Raw genomic sequence first — 27,652 nt, 5'->3', positions numbered from 1 at the left:
TTTTTGAGACGGAGTCTCGCTGTGTCTCCCAGGCTGGAGTGCAGTGGCGTGGTCTCGGCTCACTGCAAGCTCCGCCTCCCGGGTTCACGCCATTCTCCCGCCTCAGCCTCCCAAGTAGCTGAGACTACAGGCGCCCACCACCACGCCCGGCTAGTTTTTTGTATTTTTAGTAGAGACGGGGTTTCACCATGTTAGCCAGGATAGTCTCGATCTCCTGACCTCGTGATCCACCCGCCTCGGCCTCCCAAAGTGCTGGGATTACAGGCTTGAGCCACCGCGCCCGGCCATAAATGATTTTTTATTTGCTCATTTTCTTTCCAGGTTATCCAGATTTTTGGCCTCTCCTTTTACTACCAGATCTTTCTAGCTTTTTAAAATTTTCCTACTGAGTTTGTACATTACTGATCCCTTGAACTCTTACCAAGTTCTTGAACTTTCTTGCACATCCATTCCCTCATGGATTCACTCAGTGAACATCCAGGGACTGTGTCAGGGACCAGCACACATGATCTCTGCCCGCAGAGCTTAGAGTGGAAGAAGGCAAAAAACATATTCACAGTTATACAATTTTGCATGAGAAAAATGCTGGAAATGAAAACAACAGGCTGCCAGGTTGGAGAATAAAATGGAGAACTGCAAGAGGAGAGTCTTCAGGGATGGCTTCTGAAAAGGTTCTTTGAATGTCACCAGATTGAGGCCATATGGACACATTGACGAGGACAGTTTTTTTGTTGGTTTGTTTTCAGGAGAAAAGTGTTGGGATTGAAATACTTTCAGAGTTAATAAAAGTGGACTGGGTGCGGTGGCTGAGGCCTGTAATCTCAGCACTTTGGGAGGCCAAGGCGGGTGGATCCCTTGATTCTAGGAGTTGGAGACCAGCCTGAGAAACAGTGAGACCCCATGTCTACAAAAATTTAAAAATTTGCCAGGCATAATGGCACATGCTTGGGCCCCAGCTACTTGGGAGGCTGAGGTGGGAGGATCTCTTGAGCTTACTGTGATTGCACCACTGCACTTCAGCCTGGATGACAGAAGGAGACCCTGTCTGAAAAACCAGCATTAGTAAAAGTGACAAAGTAGAGATACAAGTAGAAGTAGAGAAGGTTCACACAGGCTCTGTTTTGGCAGTTTAGAGGGGGAAGCAGAGAAAATGGCAGATACTAGAGCAGGCAGGACTGGCTCCTTGTTAAAAAATTAAGAATTTATAAGCAGCGACGGCAGAACACTAAACCAGGCACAGGGCCCTGTGTGTCTGCAGAGGTCTCACGCCCACGAAGCTGGCTCTGACAGCATGCCTGTGTGCCAGTGAGAAGAAGTGGTTAAAATGAGGCATATTGATCATATTAGAGGGGACATAACCGAATAAATGAAATTTAGGAAAGACAAAAAGGAGATGGAGAGGCCGGGCAAGGTGGCTTATGCTTGCAATCCGAGCACTTTGGGAGACTGAGATGGGAGGATCACTTGAGCCCAGGAGGTTGAGACCAGCCTGGGTGACATAGCAAGATCCTGTCTACAAAAATAAAAATAAATTAGCTGGGCATAGGTGACGTGTGCTTGTAGTCCAGCTACTCGGTAGGCTGAGGTGGGAGAATTGCTTGAGCCCAGGAGGTTGAGGCTGCAGTGAGCTATGATTATACCACTGCACTCTAGCCTGGGCTAGAGAGTGAGAACCTGTCTCTAAAAGAAAATAAAAGGGGATGCAACCCAGAGTGTATGTGGAGGGGTTAGACAGGAGTGACAAGTCCTCCACTGTAACAGGAAGAAAGAAAATTATAGATGCAAGAGGGTTAGTAACACGCTGTGATGGCTTCAGTTTTTCAATGACGGGTGAAACAAGGCTCCTAGGAGTGGGGGAGGGTAGGAGGAGAAGGGGAATGAGGGGCTTAAGTAGACAGAAGTGTGTGGAAGTTGGTGGGGTTGGAGTTTCGCCAGCTGAAAATAGAAGAAAGGGGAGTTGGTGTTTGTGAGAGCAAAGAGATGAAACAAAGAATCGAGATTCTTTGTTAGACAAAGTCAAGATTTGAGTGAAATAAGAGGGGCCAAGCGTTAGCATATTGATTCTGGTGACTTGTGATATTGAAGGGGCACTCGAGAAAGTGGGCTGAAAGATAGGGCTTTGTAATCAGAGAGGACAAAATTTAAATCCGTGATTTTGGAAGAGTGTAATTTTTGTGATGACAAGGTCCAGGATATCTCTTGGGTGGTGTGTGGTTGGGTTACAAGAAGTCTCTGGATGAGGAAGCCAAGGAGCCGAGAGAAGAACTGCGTGGGTCATCAACATGGAGTTGAAATTACCAGGAATGATGAGGGCATAGGATGGAGCTAAGCCTTCAGGACAAGTGCTAAGTCTTCACTCTTCTCTCAAGATGGGAAAATAATGTACCATTAAAATTATTTTTCTTCTAGGCATGGTGGCTTACACCTATAATCCCAGCACTTTGAGAGGCCAGGTGGGAGAATTGTTTGAGCCCAGGAGTTTAAGACCAGCCTGGGCAATATAGCAAGACCCATCTCTACAAACAAAATTAGCAGGGCTTAGTGGAGGATCACCTGAGCCCTGGATTTCGAGGCTGCAGTAAGCCATGATCAAGCCACTGCACTTCAGTCTGGGTGACAGACACCCTGTCTGAAAATTTTTTTTTTTTCTTACAACAGCATTTCTAAGTTTTGCGAACTCCTCTCTTCTTCCACTTCATCAGAGAGATCAAATCTCTGTCGGACTGAAGGGGGCACAGTTCTTGCTTTGAGCCAGGAGAGGGAGCAAGAGACTGCAACAAAAGGTTCTGAATCTAAATGAAGCCATTTGGAAAACAAAGGGGTGGATCACAAAAGAGCTTGTGGTCCCCCTGACCTTTCTGCATTAGTTTCCTAGGGTTGTTCTAATAAATTACCACTAGCTTGGGCCTTACAATAGTGAACATTTATCCTCTCACGGCTGGAGTGCAGTGGTGTAATCTTGGCTCCGCCTCCTGGGTTCAAGCAATTCTCCTGCTTTAGCCTCCCAAGTAGCTGGGACTACAGGTGTGTGCCACTGCACCTGGCTAATTTTTGTATTTTTAGCGGAGATGGGGTTTCACCATGTTAGCCAGGCTGGTCTCGAACTCCTGACCTCAAGTGATCTGCCCACCTCAGCCTCCCAGAGTGCTGGGATTACAGGTGTGAGCCACCACACTGGGGCCCATGATATGCTTTAAAAAAAAAAAAACAGCCTCAGAAATTTTGAACTACTTTTTCTAAAACCAGCTTTATTGAGAAATAATTCACATGCCAGACATTCACCAGTTTGGTATATTTCCAGATCATTGTTCATCACAATCAATTTGAAAACATTTTTATCACCCCAAAAGAGTCCCCATACCCATTGGCAGTTCCCGTTTCTCCCAACTTCCCTGGCACCCAGTCCCTGGTAGCCTACCCTATCACTGGAGATTTACCTTTCCTGGACTTTTTACAGAAATGGAGTCAGACAGTAGAAACACAGTCTTTTAAATTACTGATGGGCCGAGCTGGGCGCTGTGGCTCACTCCTGTAATCCCAGCACTTTAGGAGGCCAGGGTGGGCAGATCACTTGAGGTTAGGAGTTTGAGACCAGTCCGGCCAATATGGTGAAATCCTGTCGCTACTAAAAATGCAAAAATCAGTTGGGATTGGTGGTGCACACCTGTAATCCCAGCTACTCAGGAGGCTGACGCAGGAGAATCAATTGAACCCAGGATGCAGAAGTTGCAGTGAGCCAAGATCACACTACTGTACTCCAGCCTGGGCGACAGAGTGAGATTCTGTCTTAAAAAAAAAAAAAAAGAAAGAAAGAAAATATTATGAACAGCGGGTTAGATGTCATTCTTTTGATTTTAGGGTTGTATTCAAGTATAAGACTCATTCTTGGCCGGGCGCGGTGGCTCAAGCCTGTAATCCCAGCACTTTGGGAGGCCGAGACGGGCGGATCACGAGGTCAGGAGATCGAGACCATCCTGGCTAACACGGTGAAACCCCGTCTCTACTAAAAAAAAAATACAAAAAACTAGCCGGGCGAGGTGGCGGGCACCTGTAGTCCCAGCTACTCGGGAGGCTGAGGCAGGAGAATGGCGTGAACCCGGGAGGCGGAGCTTGCAGTGAGCTGAGATCCGGCCACTGCATTCCAGCCTGGGTGACAGAGCGAGACTCCGTCTCAAAAAAAAAAAAAAAAAAGACTCATTCTTTTCACAATGAGCGGTTAAAGCAGCAAAGCTGTAGACATCTGAAGCCTTTGACGGCTTAGGGAATAGGAGGAAGATCTCTGGAGCCCCCCCTTTTCTCTCTCCTTCCCCCGCAGCCCTCTCCTTTGCCACCACCAGCAGGGAACAGTCTTGGGGGAAAGGAAACATCCAAACTGGGCGCTGTGGGGAGAGAGGAATGAAGGCATGGTAAGAGACATGCGGGGCTGTTCCCGGCTTGCTCACCACCTCGTCCTCGTCCTCTTCCTCACCAAGACCACGGAGTTCCCCCAGCCTTGGAGCAGAAGTGTGGTTGCGCCTCTGCAGTAAGCTGGGTGTGGGACTGGCCGGCCGGCATCTGCACTCTATGCCGAGTACCTGTGCCTGGGTGACCCTTCCCCTGCGACTCCAGTGTGACCTTCCTTCCCACGCCTCTTGTTTCCCTGGGAGTCTTCCACATTCAGCCGTGTCAAGCTCAGGGAACAGCAGGAGGAAAATGGGATCCCCCCAGAGTTAGGGGCTGGGGGATGGGTTGCCGCAGGTACTAACAGGCAAACCTGTCCTGTTCTTCCAGCCGGGTGCCAGTGGTAGTTGACAGGGAAGGGGCTCCTGAGGAAGACAGCAAGTGGGGAGAGAGGGAGAGACAGAGAAGATGACGACGTTGGAAGTCTCTGCGGTGGCCCAAGGGGGCAGTGGGGCCTGGAGGAGGTGGTCCGGCTTCTGCTCCCACCAGCCCATGGGCCACTTGGTCCCTTTGCTACGGACCCTGCTGTGGGCAGCCATGGTGGGGTGGAGGCGTGTCCCTGGCACCCCCATGTCTCCCCGCAAGAGTTTCCTGAGGAATCTGTGGGCATCCCGACGCCCTCTGGGTTTCACCTGGAGAACCACTGCTCACAAGTGGCCTCTCCTTATTTCTTTGAGCAACTTGAACTCTTTGTGAAAAGAACATGGGCTCCACGGAGGCCTGTGCCAGTGGAGACAGGAAACATCGCCGCCGTTTTCAAGATGGTTCCGTTCACTCTCTGTCCTAGTGACCCTGTACTCAGCTCCCACTGTGATGGCTTGGGCGGGGGGATGGGCACGTTTTCTGGATAGTTCCACTGCCTCTGCCCCACTGCATGCGAGCCTGGTCAGCCTGGTGAGGGAGGGCATGCTCAGGCCCCCTCCAGCCCTGGGCCTGCTGTCCTTCAGTGGCCTGTGTTCTGAAGACACAGGTGTGTCTCTGTCACCCACTACCCACCGAGTCACAGGCACCTGGGGCGGGAAGGAAGGTAAATGCTCCTCGAGGGAGAGTGTGTGTATGAGGGTGGGGTGCGTGGCTGGGGGGCACATGAATGGTAGCCTCCACTTAGGCGCCTGTACCCACCTTCCAGCAGGTCAGCACGCCTGAAGCCAGCAACTTTGTTGTGTTCTCTGGGCCTCAGCAGTCACGACTTTGGGCCACGAGATGTGCCCTTGTCGCATTTATTTAAAGAGTTGAAATCTGAAAGGTGCATTAGAAATCGTTCTATTTCTAGAGTCACCCTAAATACACTGCGGCGGAAGATGGCCAAGAGCTAATGTGAAGTGAAAGTAGGAACTGGAAAACGGTGCACTCAGCATGATCTCACACATGCACACATGTGTACACCTGTGTGTATACATGTATAAAAGATCTGTACACATGTATGTGTATAATACTCATACGTGTGTGTGTGTGTGTCCAGGTGGTCTGGAGATTTATATACATAATACAACCGGAAGAAATATACACTAAAGAGGTAGCATTACCTCTTGAAAGTGGGATTGGGATTATGTGGGGAGGGGAACTTTTAAACATTAATTTACGGAAAAGAAATGGAAAAACGTTCTGGTTCAGTCTAGCCAGGGTAAGTTTGAGACCTGGACCCCAGGGTGACTTGCACCTCAACCACTGCTCTCTGCCAGTGGCCTGGCCCTTGGTGTGAGTGTTTACAACCTCAGAAGTTACTTGTCCTGCAGCTGATTTCTTCCGATGGCTGGAGAATGTTTATGGCATTGTCCATCTCTGTTTCTCCTTAATGAAATTGCCTGGCAGCCACGGTATTTCAGAGAAGTCTTAGCCCCTAGTCACTCTCCCGTTTAGCTCTCCGTTCCATTTTCCACGGGAATGACTGCTCTGACATCAGAATCGGCAATGGCAGCAGGAAGCCGTATCATCAAAGGTGCGAGGTTGAGCCCTGGAGAGAGAGGTGTTCATAGGGTAATTTTTGCAACAGTTGGAAAATGCTCTGCTGGACAGACCTGGCTTTTGCCCAGAGGCTCAGCAGGAGTTGGTCCACGTGCTCCGTTCTCATATCCACTACCCAGTTACTCCCTGGGCCACCCGCCTGCCGCAGAACCTGAAGTCAAATCACCAGAGGCTCAGCTTTCTGGTCCACGGGGGGCTGTTTCTTTTTCTATTTATTTTATTTTATTTATTTTTGAGATGGAGTCTCACTCCGTAACCAGGCTGGCGTGATCTTGGCTCACTGCAACCTCCACCTCCTAGGTTCGAGTGATTCCCCTGCCTCAGCCTCCGGAGTAGCTGGGACTACAGGTGTGCGCCATCATGCCCAGCTAATTTTTTTGTATTTTAGTAGAGACCGGGTTTCATCATGTTGGCCAGGATTGTCTTGATCTCCTGACCTCATGATCCGCCCGCCTCGGTATCCCAAAGTACTGGGATTATAGGCATAAACCGCCACACCCGGCCATGTGTGACTGTTTCTAGGAGAGATTTCTGTCTCATCCCTTCTCTTCCTTTTTTCTTTCTCTCCCTCAAAATTTTCCAGTGTTCCTGAGAGGGCTAGTCAGTCGCAACTTAAGAGTGGCATAGTAGTGGGCTCTCTGCCTGAAAGCTGAGGAGTTGGGACTTTAGAGTGGATGAGTGGAGGGATCATTTTGGAGAGGAAGGCAGTGACTGGAAACTAGGTGGCAAGAAGGCATCGTTTTGCACTTCCACTCATCCCGTCTCTTCCCCAGAGCAAAAAGAACTGCAGTAAATTCTGGGGATTTGCAGTACTGACATCAAGTCCCCAGGGTGTCCCAGCAGAAGGGGTGGCAGCGACCGTGGGCTGTTTCTACTGAATGGAAGGCTCCATCTCAGGAAGCAATAAACGGCAGCGAGGTTTTTTGGGCACGTGGCATCTGTGAGATCTGAGGGGATCCGATAATGCCCAGGAAGGATTCTGAAAGCAAATGAGAACATTCACAAATGTTCACTGACAACACAGCCATGTACAGATGATCTGGGAGATCTTAAAGAAGGCATTTTTCCAGGGATGGGGAATCTCAGGTTGGCTTCGGAAGGTTGGCTGAAACGAGGGCCAGTGCCCTCTCCCTGGACTGCCTGCTTAGGTTAGAATGCATGTGTGCCTCCCTCACCAAGGTTTCATCAGTAATTTATTCTTTTTTTTTTTTTTTTGGCGGGGGGAGACAGTCTCACTCTGTCACCCAGGCTGGAGTGCGATGATATGATCTCTGCTCACTGCAACCTCTGCCTCCCGGGTTCAAGTGATTCTCCTGATTCAGCCTCCCAAGTAGCTGGGATTACAGGCACCTGCCACCGTGCCCGGATAATTTTTGTATTTTTAGTAGAGAGAGGGTTTCACCACATTGGCCAGGCTGGTCTCGAACCCCTGACATCAGGTGATCCACCTGCCTTGGCCTCCCAAAGTGCTGGGATTACAGGCATGAGCCACTGTGCCCCACCAGGGATTCATTCTTTAAAAAGGTCTGAAGTATCTCAAAGTAGATTGTAGCCGCCATACACTGAACAAACAAAAAAAGCATTCTTCAGTTGGGCATGGTGGCTCAAGCCTGTAATCCCAGCACTTCGGGAGGCCAAGGCAGGTGGATCACCTGAACCCAGGAGTTTGAGATCAGCCTGGCCAATGTGATGAAACCCTGTCTCTACTAAAAATACAAAAATTAGCTGGGCGTGGTAGCGCATCCCTATAATCCCAGCTACTTGGGAGGCTGAGACAGGAGAATCGCTTGAACCCGGAAGGTAGAGGTTGCAGGGAGCCAAGGTCACGCCACTGCACTCCAGCCTGGCGACAGAGCGAGACTCCGTCTCAAACAAAACAAAAACCATTCTCCATTCGTCTCATAATTGAGTTTGGATTGGGCGACTGAGGCATGAACAGGATGTGAAGGAATGGAGATGTGGGTGTGGACGGTGTTATTGAGTAGTGTGGGAGAGAATGAGGGAGAGTTGAAGAGGGCATCTGGGATTGAGAAATGTCTTGAGGGGTGATGCTGCAGCCTCTGGTCAAGAAGCCAGTGTCCAGGGAGAGGCTGCACATACCAGAAAGGGAGGACAATGTGAGCCCCACGGATGAGTGAGCAGGGGCAGGTCCTGAGGGAGTGCTTCTATGAATTTGGCATCCTGGGCGAATTTGGCAACAGATGGGCAAAAACCCAGAGGTGGAGAGAGGAGATGGGATCTCACATGAAGCTCAGCCTGGAGAAGTATCTGGAACTCTGAGCTTGGTGGGGGCGCAGAGCGGGATGGGCATGAGAGAGCATGGAGGCTGGGGACGGGAATGGGGGCGTGGGCCCCTATGGCCTCTGTGTCTCCATGGAGTGGGCTGAGTGGTCGTCTGCTGAGATGAGTGTGGTGGGAAAGAGACGGGGGCTCCAAGGAGAGATCCTAAGCTCCAGCTCTTGGGCATGCCCTGCAGAGTCTGCCTGATGCTGGAAAAGGAGGACAAGGAGAGGAAGGAAGTGCAGTGCTGAGGGATAGAGGCTCTGATGGGGTAAGCCGAGGCTCCCTGGGAATGTGCAAAGGGGAATTTTATCCAACTTGGAGGCTGAGCAGTAAGGTTTTCTGAGGGATGTGTCACTTAATTAAGGTACGATTTGAAGAAAGAAGAGGGGTGAGCTTGGCAAAACTGTTACTGGAAAGAGGTCTTGATCCAGACCCCAAGAGAGGGTTCTTGGATCTTGTGCACAAAATAATTCAGGGTGAGTCCATAAAGTTTATCGCACAAGTTTATTAAGAAAGTAAAGGAATGAGAGTAGTTATTCCATGGACAGGAGTGGCCTGGGCTGCTGGATGGAGTATATTCATGGTTACTTATGGATTCTATGCAAAACCAGGGGTGGGTTGTTCATGAGTTTTCTGAGAAAGTGATTTCCTGGAACTGAGGGTCCCTCCCCTTTTTAGACTACATAGGGTAACTTCTGGACATTGCATGGCATTTGTAAATGGTCAATTAGCAAATAAGTAGCAATGAGGATGATCAGAGGTCACTTTCATCACCATCTTGGTCTTGGTGGGTTTTGGCTGGCTTCTTTACTGCATCCTGTTTTATCGGCACGGTCTTTGTGACCTGTATCTTGTGATATCAGTCCTGCCAACCTCCCATCTCATCCTGTGACTGAGAATGCCTAACCTCCTGAATGCAGCCCCTATTCAAGATTGAGTCACTCGTTCAAATCCCTCTGACAAAGTTAGGAAGGCATTCCAGGCCATCAGCAGCAGGCACAATATTCCAGAGTGAGACAGCCTCAAGTGTCCTGGGGTGCGGTCATGATTAACCTTGACCAAGGAAAGGTTTGGCCCTTATCCCCGGCACCCAGGAGGCCACCTCTAAGCCCTTGGAATTGCCTCCCTGATAAGAGTGCATTTATTTACCTGGGGGCCTTGAGCCGCAAGAGATAGTCTCTGCTAACAATGTGACCTATGGGGGTCCCTTGGGCCAAGTGGTGTCAGCTCGACCTCTGCAGGGGCTGGAAACCAGCATCAGCCAACAGGATCAGCCATGTCTGGGTGACCAGCCCCCAGTAGAAATCTTGGACACCAAGGCTCAGGTGAGCGGCCCTAGCTGGCAGCGCTTTGTGTGTTTCGGCACATCGTTGCTGGGAGGAGTAAGCACTGACCGTGCAACTCCACCAGAGGAGGATGATGGAGGGGGCCTGGTCTCTCCTGGCCTCTGTCCACGTGGCTCTTCCCTTGCTGATTGATTGGAATCTATACCCTTTCACTGTGATAAACCATGACCATGAGTGTTACAGCTTCTCTGAGTTCTCAGTTGTTCTCGTGAATTAATGGACCTGATCTTCCAGTGGAATGGGGTGGGCGGGAACCAGATTGGCCTGTGATGTCCTGTGATGTCCTAGAATAGCCAGGTCACAGGTGGGCCTTCCCATCCGTGGAAGGTGATGAGCCCAGCCTGGCTGGTGCAATCCGGGGTCATTGTCAGGAGTGATTCATGCCAAGAGATGGTTTAGTTTCCGTTCTGTGTGTGTTTTTGGGGGAAATGCATACAGAAAGCACTACTCTCTGTCTCTGCATGGCTTCCTGTTGAGGGGACCAGGGAGGATGCAGTAAGAGAGATGGCCTTTGAGCTGGTCTCTGAGGTCCCCTTTAGGAATTGGTAAATAACACAACCCCAAAAGGAGAGGGACTTGGAGAAACCCAATGCTGGCTGGGGTGACAGATTTGCCCCTGAAGCCTTTGGGTTGGACCCAGCTGTGTGGCAGCTCCCCCGCCTATCTCCCCAGGCTTAGCTCCCACGTGCCCTCTGCCCTCTAGTCTCGTCTATTGCTCTGCCCCCAGTGTTGGCCCCAGAGGTCCCCAGCCTTCCTGCTGAAGTGCCTGGGCTCCTGAGGAATGGAGTCCAAGCTTCCTCACACTCAGCTAGCAGCACTGGCCTGGGGCATGGATCACATGCCCTTTGGGGAGCGGGTGAGTCCTCTAGGAGTAGGTCCCGCACTGCCCCTCTGGCCTCTCACAGCCCCACTCGGATTATGTATTTGGAGATGGGCTCAGGGAGCCTCAGCTCTAGGCGCCTCAGCTCTAGGCTTGCTGGTGACCCCAGGCCCTGTGGCATCTGGCCAGGAAGCTCCTGTGCAGTGTAGTCCAATAGCCAGCCTCCCTTTTAAGTGGCATTTTGAAAGCCAGCTGCTCCCATTGGCCCACCTGAAGACATCCCTTCTCCTGCCTCTCCTCAGCAGGTGCCTGCCTCCAGGTCTGCTCAGCTGAGCAGGGCATCACGGAATGGTCTTCCTTATCCTTCTTCTCGACACTATTTGGTGACATTCTTTTCAGTCTACTGGCAGAATGAATCCTACCTAATAACGGTTGTGGTTTCCACAGCCCTCAGCCCTCCACCCTCCCCACTCTGTTGGCCAGTCTAGCTTGGGCCTTGGTGGCCAGTGTTGGTCACATGCTGCCAACAAGGGGCCAGGACATGAAACTGTCAGAAAAGGTAATTTGTGAGTCATACCATGGGTCAGGTCTGAGATGTGAAGTCAGCTTACATGGCTAGAAGGGCTCCAAGGTAAGCTGAACCAATGAATTACTGTAGCTCAAGCAAACTGGTCAGAAAGCACCCCGGGCGGCAGACACTGGCAGGGTCCTGTAGGTGCTGTCCAGGACGGGGAGACTCTTAGCTTGGAAGCATTCAGCCTCATTGGCAACGTTGGCCAATGAGAGGGACATTTGGCTCATCTTAGCCTGCTGTCATTAACTGTCAGGTTCATGTAGATGACCCCCACCCAGCCCCGCGCCATGTTCCTTTCGTGCTCATAAAGCCTTGGGCTATGATGTGGCTTTCTGCACGTACACTTCCAGGAAAAGCGTGTCCCAGCATGCCAACCCCTGTGCACCCCCTATCTGGCCTTCCCCCAACAAGCACACTTCTGCCTCGCAGGTGAGAGTGTCACTGCACACCTCAAAACTGTATCCCTCCCAAAGCTATATAACTGGGCGTCTAAGTGTAAAATCAGGTTTTCAGACACTTAATACCTAGTTAGCAATAACAACTGATTCCAATGGGAAGATACCAGACGGTGCTGTGCCTTGTTAGTAGTACCTGCTAGCAAGCCACATCTTGAATAACAAAGCTGATTTGGGGGACAAATTTGGTGTCATTTGCTCGAGGGCCTGAACCGCAGGTCAGGACCTTTTCACATGGTCTTTCCTTGTCACCAGCAGCTCACACTGGCTGACAGGACTCCCTCCAGGCTAGACGCCTCCAGCCCTCACTGTGTAGTCAGGAAGCTTTTCTTCCCCTTTTCTCTAAGGGCTGTGGTCTCCCAGAGGCGCCAAGCTGGTGTGGGGTATGGCTGTGTTGGGGGAGAATCTCAAAGCAAAAGCAGGGTTTAGCGCAGACCAAAACTTACCTGGAAAGGCAATGTGAAAAACAGTGGGGAACCCCAACCCTGCCCCTCCAACAAGGGGCTACTCTGATGTTTGAAAACCACTAGACATAGACGTGAGGTCAACTGTCTGACCAGGAGATTGGGAAGGAAACAAAGCCGCTTACCCAAGTTGGAGCATAACATAAAGGATGCTGAGGTCAGATGGCAATGTGACCCACATCTGGCAAGAACAGATGTATATGTTACAAACACAGACTATAAAAACTGTCAGCCTTTGAGGGAGACACTGTCTTTGTAATGTAGAAATAACCAGTCTGTACAGACTTGGAAGTGGTAAAACCAAAGCTTATGAAAATATATATATATATATATATTTTTTTTAAGACGGAGTCTCGCTCTGTCACCCAGGCTGGAGTGCAGTGGCCGGATCTCAGCTCACTGCAAGCTCCGCCTCCCGGGTTCACGCCATTCTCCTGCCTCAGCCTCCCGAGTAGCTGGGACTACAGGTGCCCGCCACCTCGCCCGGCTAAGTTTTTGTATTTTTAGTAGAGACGGGTTTCACTGTATTAGCCAGGATGGTCTCGATCTCCTGACCTCGTGATCCGCCCGTCTCGGCCTCCCAAAGTGCTGGGATTACAGGCTTGAGCCACCGCGCCCGGCCTGAAAATATTTTTAAAAATATTAAAAATTTCCCTAGCAGAACAGCCTACTGTGTGGAGCATAATACAGCAACATTAATTTTAGGTCAAATCCTTTGGACATAATGTGACCTAAAAGTGCATCACATTTAGAGATGCACTTTTGCTTCTATAATGTTTCAATATTTTAAAAGTGTTTTTCATGTAAGAATGAAACATTAAGACACTGTTGTGTACTTCTCCTGTTACGGTATAAGCAGCAGCAGTACTGTGGACAAAATACCCAGCTCTCGTCTGGGTCTGAATCATCCTGGCTCTGCCCTTACTAGCTGGGTTATCCTGGAGGGTATATTAATATCTCTGGTTAGCCTAACAATCAGTTCATCTATGAACTGCAAGGCTGTTGAGGGTTAAATAAGACCTCATGTAAAATGTTTAAACCTAGCACACAGAAAGGGCTTCTATCTGCTACACTGGTGCTCAGCAACTTATTAATGTAGAAATACCCATCCAATCATTTTTAGTACTTAAAATGCTATTTATCAACTAAACTCAAGCACGATGGAAAAAAAGTTGGAATTACTTCAGATTTTGAGGTAGAATGAGCTTCACTAATTTTGTAACAGAGTAACACTCTGTAATATGACATTGTACTTTTAAACTGAAGACTCCTTATGAAAAGTTAAAAATGTGTTCTTAAAACAAATTTATTGAAGTTGAGCATATTTACATTATACAATTGTGCATATCTGTATTTTAAAATTATACAATCGTTCACTGTGTAAAATCTGCAAGATACAGGTAAGCAAGCAAAGAAAAATTATCCCACCAGAGATAAATCTTTTTAATCTTTTGGTAAATCACCTTTAGAGCTGTTTTGCAGGGTAGATACATAACACAAACAACTGGTGGCATTAAATCTGCATGATTTTTGAAAAGCGATTCTGGAGTGAATAAAACTCAATTGCAACTTTAGAAGATAAGCACTGCCAGCCGGGTGCGGTGGCTCCTGCCTGTAATCCCAGCACTTTGGGAGGCCAAGGTGGGTGGATCACTTGAGTTCATGAGTTCGAGACCAGCCTGGCCAACATGGTGAAACCCCATATCTACTAAAAATACAAAAATTAGCTAGGCGTGGTGGTGTGCGCCTGTAATGCCAGCTACTCAGGGGGCTGAAGCACGAGAATCGCTTGAACCCAGGAGGTGGAGGTTGCAGCAAACCAAGACATGCCACTGCACTACAGCCTGGGAGACAGAGACTCAAAAAAAAAAAAAAAAAAAAAAAAAAGATATACACTGCCAATATATGAAAGTACTTTGTAGGAAGTACCTGAACAATGAATACACTCTGTACTGCCTACAGGTATAGCTTTAAGAATGCCACATTTAAAGCACAAGGTTGATGGGTTGATGCTTTCCAAAAATGCCAGCACTTTAGAGGAACGGTCTTATTTAGTACTACCAGCTCTGTAAAGTATTATAAGCCCTTTGATGATACAGCACCATCCCCATTTTACAGATAAGGAAACAGAAGCACAGGCAAGTAACACACTTTCAGCCACGCTATTAGTAAGGGCTGAAACCTGAGGTGTCTCAGATGACTCCTCCGCCATAAAGCCAAACTTTGATGCTCAATATTTTTAATGCTACCAAATTAGAAAAAAGAGAACATGGACACTTACATGTTTTCACACTGAGTGTACTCTTCTTTATTAATATTTTATTTTTGAGATAGTGTCTTGCTCTGTTGTCGGGGCTGGAGTGCAGTGGCACAATCTCCACTCACCATAACCTCCGCTTTCTGGGCTCGGGTGATCTTCCCACTTCAGCCTCCTGAGTCACTGGGACTAACAGGTGTGTGCAACTATGACCAGTTAATTTTTGTTTTTTCTTTTTTTTGGTAGAGATGGGGTTTCACCATGTTGCCCAGGCTAGTCTCGAACTCCTGGGTTCAAATCATCTGCTTACTGAAGCCTCCCAAAGTGCTGGGATTACAGGTGTGAGCCACCATGCCCAGGGTTTCAGTGTCAAACTCTGAATTTGAATGTGAATGTCAAACTGAGAAACAGGATGGAATGCACAAAAGTAGTGTGTAAACTGAGTAGCTGACATCAGTTGACAGTTAAAGTAATGACAGTATATAAGTATCAGGTGAATGTTCAAGGAATAGGAAACAACTTTGTTAGGATGTCTGTTAGGAAAAAAAACCCTTAAAAGTAAAATTACATACATCAGATTTTATCCAGATATTAAACTGATGCTGCTGAGGCAGGAGGATCACTTGAAGGACAGGTGTTTGAGACCAGAATGGGCAACAAAATTGAGACCCCACTTCTAATAAAATTAAAAGCAAACTAAAAAAGCTTATGCCAATATACATGTCAATGATCTAAGCTTTGGCTACATAATCGAATTTCTTGAATTTGACAAGTCAAAAAATTGCGATTACTGAACAGGCCATCTCACTGTTACTTCATGTGCAAGTCAGAGATTTGAAAAGAAAGAGGTATTAGAGACACAGGAAGAAGGAAATGTCTAAATGGACCTTTTCTGTGCCAGGATTCTTTAAAGACTTTCTTTTCTGAAATGTGTTGACTTGTTCATCTCTGAATGAGGAACAATCCAGTGTTTTATATTCAAATTATCCCATGAGTTGAGATTTCTTTTATTAGAAAATATATAATTTATTTATTTTTTTTTTTTTTATTTTTTTTTTTTTGAGACGGAGTCTCGCTGTGTCTCCCAGGCTGGAGTGCAGTGGCGTGATCTCGGCTCACTGCAAGCTCCGCCTCCCGGGTTCACGCCATTCTCCCACCTCAGCCTCCCAAGTAGCTGAGACTACAGGCGCCCGCCACCACGCCCGGCTAGTTTTTTGTATTTTTAGTAGAGACGGGGTTTCACCATGTTAGCCAGGATAGTCGCGATCTCCTGACCTCGTGATCCACCCGCCTCGGCCTCCCAGAGTGCTGGGATTACAGGCTTGAGCCACCGCGCCCGGCCGAAAATATATAATTTATAATTGTGACTTTAATTTTTAAAAATTACCTTCCAGAAAATATCCTGTCAGCATCAAGTACTGGCTTTGAATTTGGGTGAGCCTTGAATTGCTCAAACCTCCACTATCCTAATTTCTTTATTACATTCTAATTGGTATTGATAGATTTGATAGATAATCTTTTCTAAATTCCACTTGTGTAAATCCTACTTCAATATTACAAAGCAATTGCCACAAGAGATTCAAGTAAAATAAAAACATGGTTGATTAAAAAAAGACAAAAACTGTGTCATTCTTTTTTTAGCCAGTTTTAAAATTACAAATACATGTTTAGAATTTTTAAAAAAATTCATGCGATTCTCCTGTCTCAGCCTCCGTGGAGGCTACAGTGAGCCGAGACTATGTCACACTGCACTCCAGCCTGGGCAACAGAGCAGGACTCTTTTTAAAAAAAAAAAAAAATACACACACACACACACACTATAAAGGGGAAGCGCGATTCTCCTGCCTCAGCCTCCCTAGTAGCTGGGATTACAGGCGTGTGCCACCATGCCCAGCTAATTTTTTTTTTGTATTTTTAGTAGAGACAGGGTTTTGCCATCTTGGCCAAGCTGGTCTCAAACTCCTGGGCTCAAGAGATCCACCTACCTTGGCCTCCCAACGTACTGAGATTATAGGTGTGAGCCACCACACCTGGCCTAAAACTAAAATTTTAAATTCAGTTCCTCACACTAGCTATTATTTCAATTGCTCAACAACCCCATGAGGCTAAAAGCTATCACACTGGGAGGGTGGACACCAAGCATCGTATCATCACAGCAAGTTCACTGGGACAGTGCTGCTCTGTGGTAACCACAGCTGGGCACCTGCATGTATTTTTTTTTTTTAAATTATTACATACATGATTTTTCAAATTTTTTTTCTCCCATTCTGAGGGTCTTCACTTTCTTAATGGTGTCCTTTAAGACAAGTTAATTTTGATGAAGTCCCATTTATGTATTGTTTTCCTCTGTTGCTTGTGCTTTTGGTGTTGTATCTAAGAAACCATTCGTAAGCCCAACACCACAAAGATTTACTTCTGTTTTCTTCTAAGAGTTTAAACTCTTATATTTAGGTCTATGATCCATTTTGAGTTAGAATTTGTAATGTGGTAGGAAGTAGGGATCCTTTTGCTGGGCATGTAGCTATCAGTTGTCCCAGCACCGTTTGTTGAAAAGACCACACCTTCTCTATTGAATGGTATTAGCATCCTTGTTGAAAATAAGTTGATCAGAAATGTATGGGTTTATTTCTAGATGTTCAGTTCCATTCCTCTGATCAATATGTCTGTCTATATGCCTACACTATCTTATTGTAGCTTCATAGCACATTTTGAAATTGGTAAAAGTGTCTTCCAACTTTGTTCTTTTCCAAGATTTTTTAGCTATTCTGGGTCCCCTGCATTTCTATATCAATTTTATCATCAGTTTGTCAATTTCTGCAAAAAATACAGCTAGGTTTTTGATAGGAATTGTGTTGAATATGTAGACTAATTTGGGCAACATTGCCATCTTACCAATATTAAGTATTCTAATCCATGAACATGGATGTCTTTCCATTTATCTGGATCTTAATTTCTTTAAACAATATGTTGTAGTTTTATTCTTGATGCTACTGTATGTAGGATTTATTCTCATTTTCAGAATGTTTGTTGTTAGTATAGAATTAAAACTGATTTTTGTATAATATTTGATCTTGTATCCTGCAACCTGTTGAACTCATTACTTTTTAGGGATTCCTTAGCATCTTCTATATACAAGTATATATCAACTGTGAATACATATAGTTTCACTTTTTTTGCAGTATAAATGGCTTTTATTAGCTTATTTGACTTTTTAGATGTTGAACAAACCTTGAATTCCTAACCTAACTGCTCTGGCTAGAACTTCAAGTACAATGCTGAATAGAAGTAGTGTGAGTGAACATCCTTGTCCTTCCCAATCTTAAAGCCTTCAGTCTATCACCATGAAGTATAATGTCATATGTGGGCTTTTCACAGATGTTATATTATGTGTAGGAAGATTCCTTTTATTCCTAAGTTTGTTGAGTGTTTTTATCATGAAAAGTTTTGGATTTTATCAAATGCTATTTCTGTCTCTATTAAGACAATCTATGTGGGTTTTGTGCTTTATTAAATATGGTACAGTTGATCCTCATTATTCACAATTATGTATCTGTGAATTTACCAACTTGCTAAAATTTATAACCCTCAAATTGATATCTGTGGCACTTGTGCAGTCATTTGTGGATATGTGTAAATGGATGAAAAATTTGAGTCACCCAATACACATGGTCCCAGCTGAGGCTGAACATGATGAGCCTCTGCCTTCCTGTTTCAGCCTCATAGAGAAATGACTGGAGGATGGAAATGGCAGGGGAAATTCAGTGTAGTACAAGAAGCTCTGGCTCCACGGCCAGGTGGATGGGGTTTGAATTTCAGCTCTGACACCTGTTAGTGGGCATGTCACTTAACACTTGATACCTCACTTTCACTTCTGTAAAATAAAGTAGAATTTGCTAGGATGAATTAAGAATTCAAGCTCATAATGTGCATGAGATAAACATATGTATACACACATATACACAAACACATTCTCCTAAAAGCAGTTGTTCCATATTTAATTCAGTGTTTGTGGGAGAATATTTTGTAGAATATAATTACTGTCAATAATGAGAACTGACTGTATATTAGTTTATTTGATTTTTAGATGTTGAACCAACCTTGAATTCTTGGGATAAATTCCACTTGGTCATGATGTAGAATCCTTTTTATACGTTGCTGGATTCAGTTTGCTAATATTTTTGTTAATGATTTTTGTGTATTAATAAGGAATATTGGCTTATAGTTTTCTTGTGATATCTAGTCTAGTATCAGGGTAATACCTCCTAGAATACGTTGGGAAGTATTCTATTCTCTCCTACTTTTAGAAACAGTTTGCAAAAAATTAGTGCTAATTTTAATGTTTGGTAGAATTCAGCAGTGAAGCCATCTAGGCCTGGGAGTTTCTTTGTGAGACTTTTAAAATTATTAATTCAGTATTTTTCCTTGTTAGTGCCAATTGCATTTTAAACCAACTTTTAGGTAGAACCAAAGATAAGAATATTATCTCATTAGGCCAGTGAAATTCAAGAAGAAAATACATATTATCAAGGAAGATGCTAAATATTTGGAAAATTCAGATAGGCAGCTATGAAAATTATCCATTATATCTTGATTCTTAACCTCTATCTAGCCTTAACAAACAGCTGATCACTTCTCATGCGGTTTTATAATCTTATGAACAAGAAATTTCAGCCTGTTCTATATCAGATTTATATACAAACCTCTTAACTAAAACTTGCAGCAAAGTCCTTATCAAAAACTAAAGGCTGTACATTCCTTTAGACAATACACAGCTATGTATCTCTATATATTTATACATATAAATATATTTCACTCTATCTACAAAAATAACACTTAGCTCAGAACCTGTCAGGAAGGCAGTGTGTAGTGGAAAAAATACTGGAATAGATTTCTGGAGGTCTCAGTTCTGGTGCCAGCTCTAACTTAGATGCCTTTATGTGTTTCTTCCATTGATAAAATGAGGTTATGCCTGGTGATCAGCAAGGTTCTTTCTGGTGTTAAAAATACAATGACTTATTCTGCAATAATGCCATTCCCATTGCTCTTACTTCAGACGGTCACGATGAAAATATTTTGTTATATACATATAAACATACACACCTCCATACTTCATTTGTACAGAACTAATCAACCAATTCACAAAATCTTAGAAAGAGGAAGTCTGTGATTACATAATGTAATTCCAACATCTCAAAGTCCTGAAGTTTGCTATGAAACAGTTACTACTATTCTTTCTCTACATATACAAATTTGCCTTTTCATGTTATGTAAGTGTAGTACTATCTCACATGAGGCATCTATAATTATGCTAACTTTCAAAAACAAGGCGGTCATTTTTCAGAAATTCTGAGCCTGTCAGAGAAACTAAACGGTATTTCATCAGTTGTCTCTACTGGCACATTACTTCGACTAAAATGACATGAAGAATGGTGAGCGAAACTTGAAATAAATGCATCTGGAGTCCGGCTGCAATGACAGCTATCTGCTGGTGTAACATTACTTGGATTACCAGGATGTGAATGGTAAACACCATGGAATGGGTCTTGCAATGAGTGATAATGCCCTGCTCCTCCTGAGGTGGCTGCAGAACTCTGGTAAGGACCATTAGACATAAGACAAGTTTGAAAGCAAGTCTTCCTTCCCAAACCTCGATGCATGTCTAATTTAGCAATGAGAGGTTTCCCAACATTCACTTCCTGCTTGTCCTCTACAGTATCTTCCAATCCTGAGTACTGATATGATAAACATACTGTGAAGACTAGATGTTCCTGGAAAGGAAAAAAATCTGGTTTATTATTGGCATCAACAGTGAATATATAGCAATCTGAAAATATTATTCACACATACACACCCCGCCCCCTCGCCACCAAAAATCCACTAACTCTCCTTTTCCAGGTTCCAAATCCTCAAAGCATCCTTTATATCTCCCCAAAACTGAGAAATGCCAGCTATCATCATCTTCCTTTTCCTTCATGCGATACTTACAACACATTTAGAATTTCTAGTTCTTAGTGCTGTTAGTAGTCAAAGTCAGAGATCTTATATTCTAGATGAACAGGGAAAACATATTTTCCAAGCAGTGCAGCTTAGGAAACTTATCCTTCCTTATTACTAGAGATGGGGAATGATCTGGGCCGGGCATGGTGGCTCATGCCTATCCCAGCACTTTGGGAGGATGAGGCAGATGGATTACTTGAAGTTAGGAGTTCAAGACCAGCCTGGCCAATGTGGTGAAACCCGTCTCTACTAAAAACACAAAAAATTAACTGGGCATGGTGGCGTGTGCCTGTAGTCCCGGCTACTCAGGAGGCTGAGGCACAAGAATCACTTGAGTCCAGGACGTGGAGGTTGCAGTTAGCTGAGATTGTGCCATTGCACTCCAGCCTAGGTGACAGAGAGACACCATCTCAAAAAAACCAAAAAACCAAAACCGGTTTTATACCAGTTTTATAAAAAAAGCTAAAGTTGTTTTTAAAATATAGTAATCCATAATCGTAGATGGAAAATATAACTGAATCAGATAATGGGCTAACTTTTTAAGAGAAGAAAGGACTTTAAGTAGATGAGCTCCGAACAGGATGACAAGAGGTTTGCGTGTGTAATTCTCAATTGGGCCCATTCCATTCCCTGAGTTTTAGCTGATACATTCTATGGGCATGTATTTGTGAACAAATTAAAATCTCAATTTTTGCAAAGAAAGCTTTCATTAGAACACTCAACATGCAGAACTAGCTTCTCATTTGTAAGTCAACTAGAAATAAAAAATGGAAAAGAAATTCCAATTCTAATTTGCTATATGTTTAGTTACAGAACTAGGAAATGATCACTTGAAAATCTGAACATATTTAAAAGTAGAATATGGAGCTGGGAGTGGTAGCTCACACCTGTAATCTGAGTGCTTTGGGAGGCCAAGAAGGGAGGATTCTTGAGGCCAGGAGTTCGAGATTGGCCTGGGCAATATAGTGAGCTCCCTTCTCTACAAAATGTTTTAAAAAATTAGCTGGGTGTGGTGGCATGTGCCTGCAGACTCAGCTACTTGGGAAGCTGAGGTGGCAGGATCATTTGCACTCAGGAGTTTGAGGTTATAGTAAGCTATGTTCATACCACTGCACTGCAGCCTGGGCGACAGAGTTAAGACTCTGTCTCTACAAAAAGAAAAAAGAATATGTTCTATGTTACTAATTTTTCAGCATTATGGAAGGTAAGCACACAAAGTCCTGTGGCCACCAGCGGAAACAGAATATAAGAAGGGTCACTGATAGGACCTTCTGTAGACTGGTTATCTCTAGTTGAATAATAAGGCAGCATATCTATGGTCTATGCCAAAGTAAATTTCTAGTTTCATAAAGTTTTCCATTAGTAGCTATAAACAGAAAAGGTAGTAACCTTTAATTTTTGCAGTGAACTGAGTCTGGTATACAGGCAATGCTTGGGAAGATCCTTTGATACCAAGTAGCTGCCAGTTTCTTCAGGTGTGCCTTTATTTGCATCTTTTGGATCAATATCTAGGTCCTGTAAAAAAAAAAAAAAAATTAGTGACTGTTAATAATGAAATCAATGAAAGCCACAATATAATCTAGTACATAAGAGGTCTTAACTGATATTGTTCTCTCGTGAATTTTAGCCTTTTGCAAATTTTGATAATCCCAAAATTATCCAGGGCTAAACCATATAATCTATGGTTATAATAGGAATTCTCAATTCTGTATTAAGCCATTTAAAAAGTAAAGTGAGCTCTGAAAGAGTTTCCTTTCAAATGATTCCTAGAAATGCTTCTTGAGCTACTCAAGTTTCCTCTTAAGCAGAGAGAGCCCCATTAGTGTTTGACTCCTGGATTCTCTTCTCTTAATCATCACTTTTGGGAAGGTACAGGGAAATTTATATGATTAGAATATTTAAGAAGGATAAATAAACAGCCCTTTCCTTTTTCTTTTTTTTTTTTTTTTTTGAGACGGAGTCTCGCTCTGTTGCCCAGGCTGGAGTGCAGTGGCCGGATCTCATCTCACTGCAAGCTCCGCCTCCTGGGTTCACGCCATTCTCCCGCCTCAGCCTCCCGAGTAGCTGGGACCACAGGCGCCCACCACCTCGCCCGGCTAATTTTTTGTATTTTTTAGTAGAGACGGGGTTTCACCGTGTTAGCCAGCATGGTCTCAATCTCCTGACCTCGTGATCCGCCCGTCTCGGCCTCCCAAAGTGCTGGGATTACAGGCTTGAGCCACCGCGCCCGGCCTTCCTTTTTCTTCTTTTAGAGCCAACCCAATGGCCAAGAGTAAGAGGGTTCTGCTCCTCCAGTGAGAAGCCCACAGGCCCCTAGCTTGCTCAGCACCCCAGGAAGCCTATCTGGGCTCCATAGTGCTGAAACTGGAGGTGTGGGGTGGCCACTGAATTCTGGGGTTTGGTGCTAGACCGTTTACTCTGACATGAAGCAATATCCTCCACAAAGCCTCTGTCAGTAATAAAAGTGATATTTTGGGTTTCTGCTTGTCTTACTCCTTGCTTGCTTCTCAGTTTGTCACACTCATGCAGGAAAGAGGGGTACTATTTACTGGCTTCTTCAGACCAACATAAAATAACTATCATACCTAAATGTTTGAAAAGAGCAGAATTAGATTTCTATTATTCCAGGATATGACCATACCTTAACAAGACTTAAAAACTACTGTTTCCAATATAAGTTATAACTGTTTAAAAGGAAATTATTCTTGACATATTTATAGCACATTTTATTCCTTCACATTGGCTCTCCTGTTTAGGATACAAGAAATCAAAGGCATCCTTCCTGAGTGAACTTTAGACATTTCTAAATCTCATAAACTTAAGGTATTTTGGCAATTAGTAAATATTATGACCAGTGTTACTAAACTAGAAATATATACACATATATAAATATATATATTTCCTTTATATTTACCATCAACTTTAAGTTAAAAAATTTAGTCTTTAATAAGTCAGAATATATCACTATTTTAAATAAAAGAGAAACTCACAAGTGGAAAATCGGTAACGTAGGCATCACACATTATTATCTCAGGTGGTTTGTAAACTATACTTGTATAGATTATCATGACATTGGAAAACTCAGCTGCAAATCCTAATTGAATCTGAACACCACAGTCAAACTTAAGACACATACTTTCCGGAAGTTCTGAAAAAGAACAGTAAGAATAACTTTGGTAGGTTTCCTGATAAAAGGCAAATATTTATGGAGGAGAATATAGTATTTCTTTTGCTTAAAAACATGATTTACATTGTTTAAACACATACAATTTAAAAAATAAAGCTCAATATTCTGCTGGCCAAACAAAATCTTTCATTTACCATTTGCTTATAGTTCTTATCCAACTGTATATATAATTTTTATTGTGGCAATAAAAAATATGCATACAACTGTAGATAAATTCTCACTGTTGCCTCAATTTATATGACCAGAATAAAGCACAGTGTCACTGAATGGCCACACTATAGTTTGTTACCTTTAACCATTCTGTTAACTCTTGAATATAATACTTCTGGGTTTTATTGCTTTTCTATCATAGTTCATAATGCTTTAAGATTGTCAGATATAGCTATGTGATTGTTCCTTTACATATGGGACAAATTATTTTCAGTTTACATGGAATATAAAGTTTCAGCATAACATATCCAAAACAGAGTATTTTTAAAACATTCGTCTACTTGATGGTATTAAAAAGTAGAAAGATACCATCATAGTTTTAACTATTCTTTAATTACTTAAATTAGCCATTTAAAAAATTTTTCTCTATACTTCCAGCAGTGTGGATTATTGAATTTGCATCATTTGCTTGTTTACTGAGGATCTAAATGTTTTTTTCGCTTACCTTTTTGTATGAGCTCTTTATTATTTAAAAACTACCTACTTATTAAATTTGTTACAAATACTTTCTATACGACCTTTTAGTTTTGTTTTGTTTCATTTATTGTTGACCTTTACCACTGTAATTTTGTTGTTTGTTTAGATCTTTTTTAGAGAAAAGACATTCAATTTCAATTACTTATCCAGTTATCTGGAATGGTGAGATATTTATAGCATTTTACATTTTAATGGGCTTTAGTATGTTAATTTACTAAAACTACACATTAGAGAACAAATTTTTTTTGAGACTGAGTTTTGCTCTTGTTGCCCAGGCTGGAGTACAATGGCGTCACCTCGGCTCACTGCAACCTCCGACTCCCAGGTTCAAGTGATTCTCCTGGCTCAGCCTCCAAAGTAGCTGGCATTACAGGCGCCTGCCACCATGAGTAGCTAATTTTTTGTATTTTTAGTAGAGATGGAGTTTCACCATGTTGGCCAGGCTGGTCTTGAACTCCTGACCCCAGGTGATTCACCCATCTCGGCCTCCCAAAGTGCTGGGATTACAGATGTGAGCCACCGTACCTGGCCAAGAACAAAACTTATGTATGAAAATAAAGATATTTTACAGAAGTTCAATAAATACAATTATTTTTCAATTATCTGTAAGAGACTCACAGAATAGATACTTGGACTCAGAAAATCCAAAATTATTTCAATCGGTAAACTTTTTTCATTAAACCATACATAATTAGCAAAAGGTAATTAAGGTACAGATTGATTTTCACCTCGTCTTCTCTGCTGATCACTCAGCTTACTGATCAAGTGTCCAAGAGAGGATGCTCAGTTATATATGAATAATCACAAGTACAGAGGACTTGCTGAGTGCTCTGTACCTGCTCATTTCTACCTGCGCACTCATTCAATCCCAATAACCTATGAGGCAGGTACTGTTTTCTTTTTCTTTTCGAGACAGAGTCTCGCTCTGTCGCCCAGACTGGAGTGCAGTGGGACAATCTCTGCTCACTGCACTGTGACCTCCAACTCTCAGGTTCAAGAGATTCTCTCGCCTCAGCCACCCTAGTAGTTGGGATTATAGGCATGCACCACCACACTCTGCTAACTTTCTGTATTTTCAGTAGAGATGAGGTTTTCCCATGTTGCCCAGGCTGGTCTCTAACTCCTGATCTCAGGTGATCCACCCGCCTCGGCCTCCCAAAGTGCTAGGATTACAGGTGTGAGCCACCACAACTGGCCTGAAGCAGGTACTATTTCTTATTTACATGTTATAGATAACATGTTCATACAGTGGTAGAGACTGGATCAGAACCCAATCCATGATTTACGACAGCTGCACACTTTAACAGGTCACAATATAGGAGAATCTAAGGATTGTGTATTAGATGAATGGAAAATTAACCTATCGTAAAAATAGAAAAATTCTTAAATGGTCATTTTAATTTTACCAATAGTGACAATAATGGGCTAAATAATTTGATATCTCTAACATCAAATACACCAGTGTAATATCCATAATTGAAATATTGGTTTGGTTTGAGATTTGCCTAGAAGGCCAAAATATTTTCACTGTAAAACTGGCAGGAAAGTTATTTATTCAGAAGAAACTTTATGATTTAACGTAAGTATATTATAGATCTAAAAAAAGGGCTTTACCATACCATGAGCCTTGGCCCACTGTAGATTCCGCACAAGAGATTCTGCAGAATACTCTGTTCCCTGTATTGGATCAGTAAGTGCTCTCTTCTCAGATAAACTACTTCGAATCTCTAGAGCCTGTTTGCCTTTGGTAAGGTGACACTTACCCATATCTAAAAGATATGAAAATAAATATTATTTTTCAGACCACCAATTCTTACGTTTTAAATATTTAGGATAAGAACTATCCTACATTATCAGGTTATATTCTCAGCATCATTTATTCACTCAACAAGTATTTCCAGAGCACCTATTATGTGCCAGACACAGCAAGCATGTTTTAATTTTTACTCATGTGTAGGTATTCATAAATGGTATATGCCAATGTTTTAGGTTTTCGAATTCAACAAAAATGTTATATGTATGTCTTTGTAATGTGCCATTTTCATTCAACATGTTTTAGATACAGACTAATGTATATGGATACACATCAATTTAAATTTAGAAGTATATTCTTTAAGTTATAGTTTATCATACTTCTGTCTGCTACATTATAAATTAACAATAGTAAAGGTTCTTTTTTTTAAAAAAAGAGACAAAAATATATGTGATCCAGAACTAAGTCTAAGTTAAATCAACATGTTGGGGGTTAAAAGGAGACACCTAGTATTGTAGGAGTACATTAAAATTATTGTTAGAGAAGAAAAGATACACAATTTTTTTAAAAAAGGAGAAAATAAGCCAAATCAAAAAATTAGATGGTTAAAACAAGTACAAAAAATAACAAATGTAAATTAACTAAATTTTCTCATTAAAAGACCAAGATTATTAGATTGAATTTTTTTTTTTTTTTTTTTTAAGACGGAGTCTCGCTCTGTCACCCAGGCTGGAGTGCAGTGGCGGGATCCCGGCTCACTGCAAGCTCCGCCTCCCGGGTTTCCGCCATTCTCCTGCCTCAGCCTCCCGAGTAGCTGGGACTACAGGCGCCCACCACCTCGCCCGGCTAGTTTTTTGTATTTTTTTTTTTTTAGTAGAGACGGGGTTTCACCGTATTAGCCAGGATGGTCTCGATCTCCTGACCTCGTGATCCGCCCGTCTCGGCCTCCCAAAGTGCTGGGATTACAGGCTTGAACCACCGCGCCCGGCCTAGATTGGATTTTAAACAATCTGTTATACGGTGCCTCCAAAAGCTACAGCAAAGCAGAATGACATGAAATGTTTGAAAGTAAAAGTGTAGAGAAGCAGGCTAGCCTAGGGGTTAAAAGTAGGAAAGTAAAAGTGTAAAAAATAGCATATTAGGTCAACAAAAAGGAAGCTAGTGTGGCTCTATTAATATGATACAGAAAGACAAAAAAGCATTTGAAATGGAGGCATCACTACATAATGATAAAGGTTCAATTCAATAAGAAAATATAAACATTTAAAACAAAAATAGTCACTATGAAGTAAAAAGTGCTAGAATTACAAGAAAATTGGTAACCTGAGAGATTTCAACATCTCAATTATTGATCAAAGAGACTATCAGCAGAAATATAGAACTGAAAAAAAACAATAAAAATTAATAGGCCAAACCTAATGGGC

The 27,652-nt window shown here is 43.4% G+C and overlaps 1 protein-coding gene across 2 annotated transcripts in view; it reads right to left on the bottom strand.

Annotated features, from left to right (window-relative positions):
• Nucleotides 1–17,686: 17,686 nt before the first annotated feature.
• MALT1 (MALT1 paracaspase) overlaps nt 17,687–27,652 on the bottom strand; it is an 80,702-nt gene continuing 70,736 nt past the window's right edge. Inside the window, exons 13-16 of one of the 2 annotated variants that reach the window (XM_025365564.1) lie at nt 26,095–26,244; nt 23,592–23,749; nt 21,991–22,116; nt 17,687–20,372 (exon numbers count right to left, since the gene is read on the bottom strand). In XM_025365564.1, coding sequence (XP_025221349.1) covers nt 19,935–20,372; nt 21,991–22,116; nt 23,592–23,749; nt 26,095–26,244 — 872 coding nt within the window. In that variant the 3' untranslated portion in view covers nt 17,687–19,934. The remainder of the gene's footprint in view (nt 20,373–21,990; nt 22,117–23,591; nt 23,750–26,094; nt 26,245–27,652) is intronic. The other variant, XM_025365563.1, reaches the window with a different exon arrangement.

Source organism: Theropithecus gelada, chromosome 18 (genome assembly GCF_003255815.1).
Source record: "Theropithecus gelada isolate Dixy chromosome 18, Tgel_1.0, whole genome shotgun sequence".
Lineage (NCBI taxonomy): Eukaryota > Metazoa > Chordata > Mammalia > Primates > Cercopithecidae > Theropithecus > Theropithecus gelada.
Note: the sequence above shows the minus strand (reverse complement) of the source record. Positions and strands in the feature narration are given on the sequence as shown.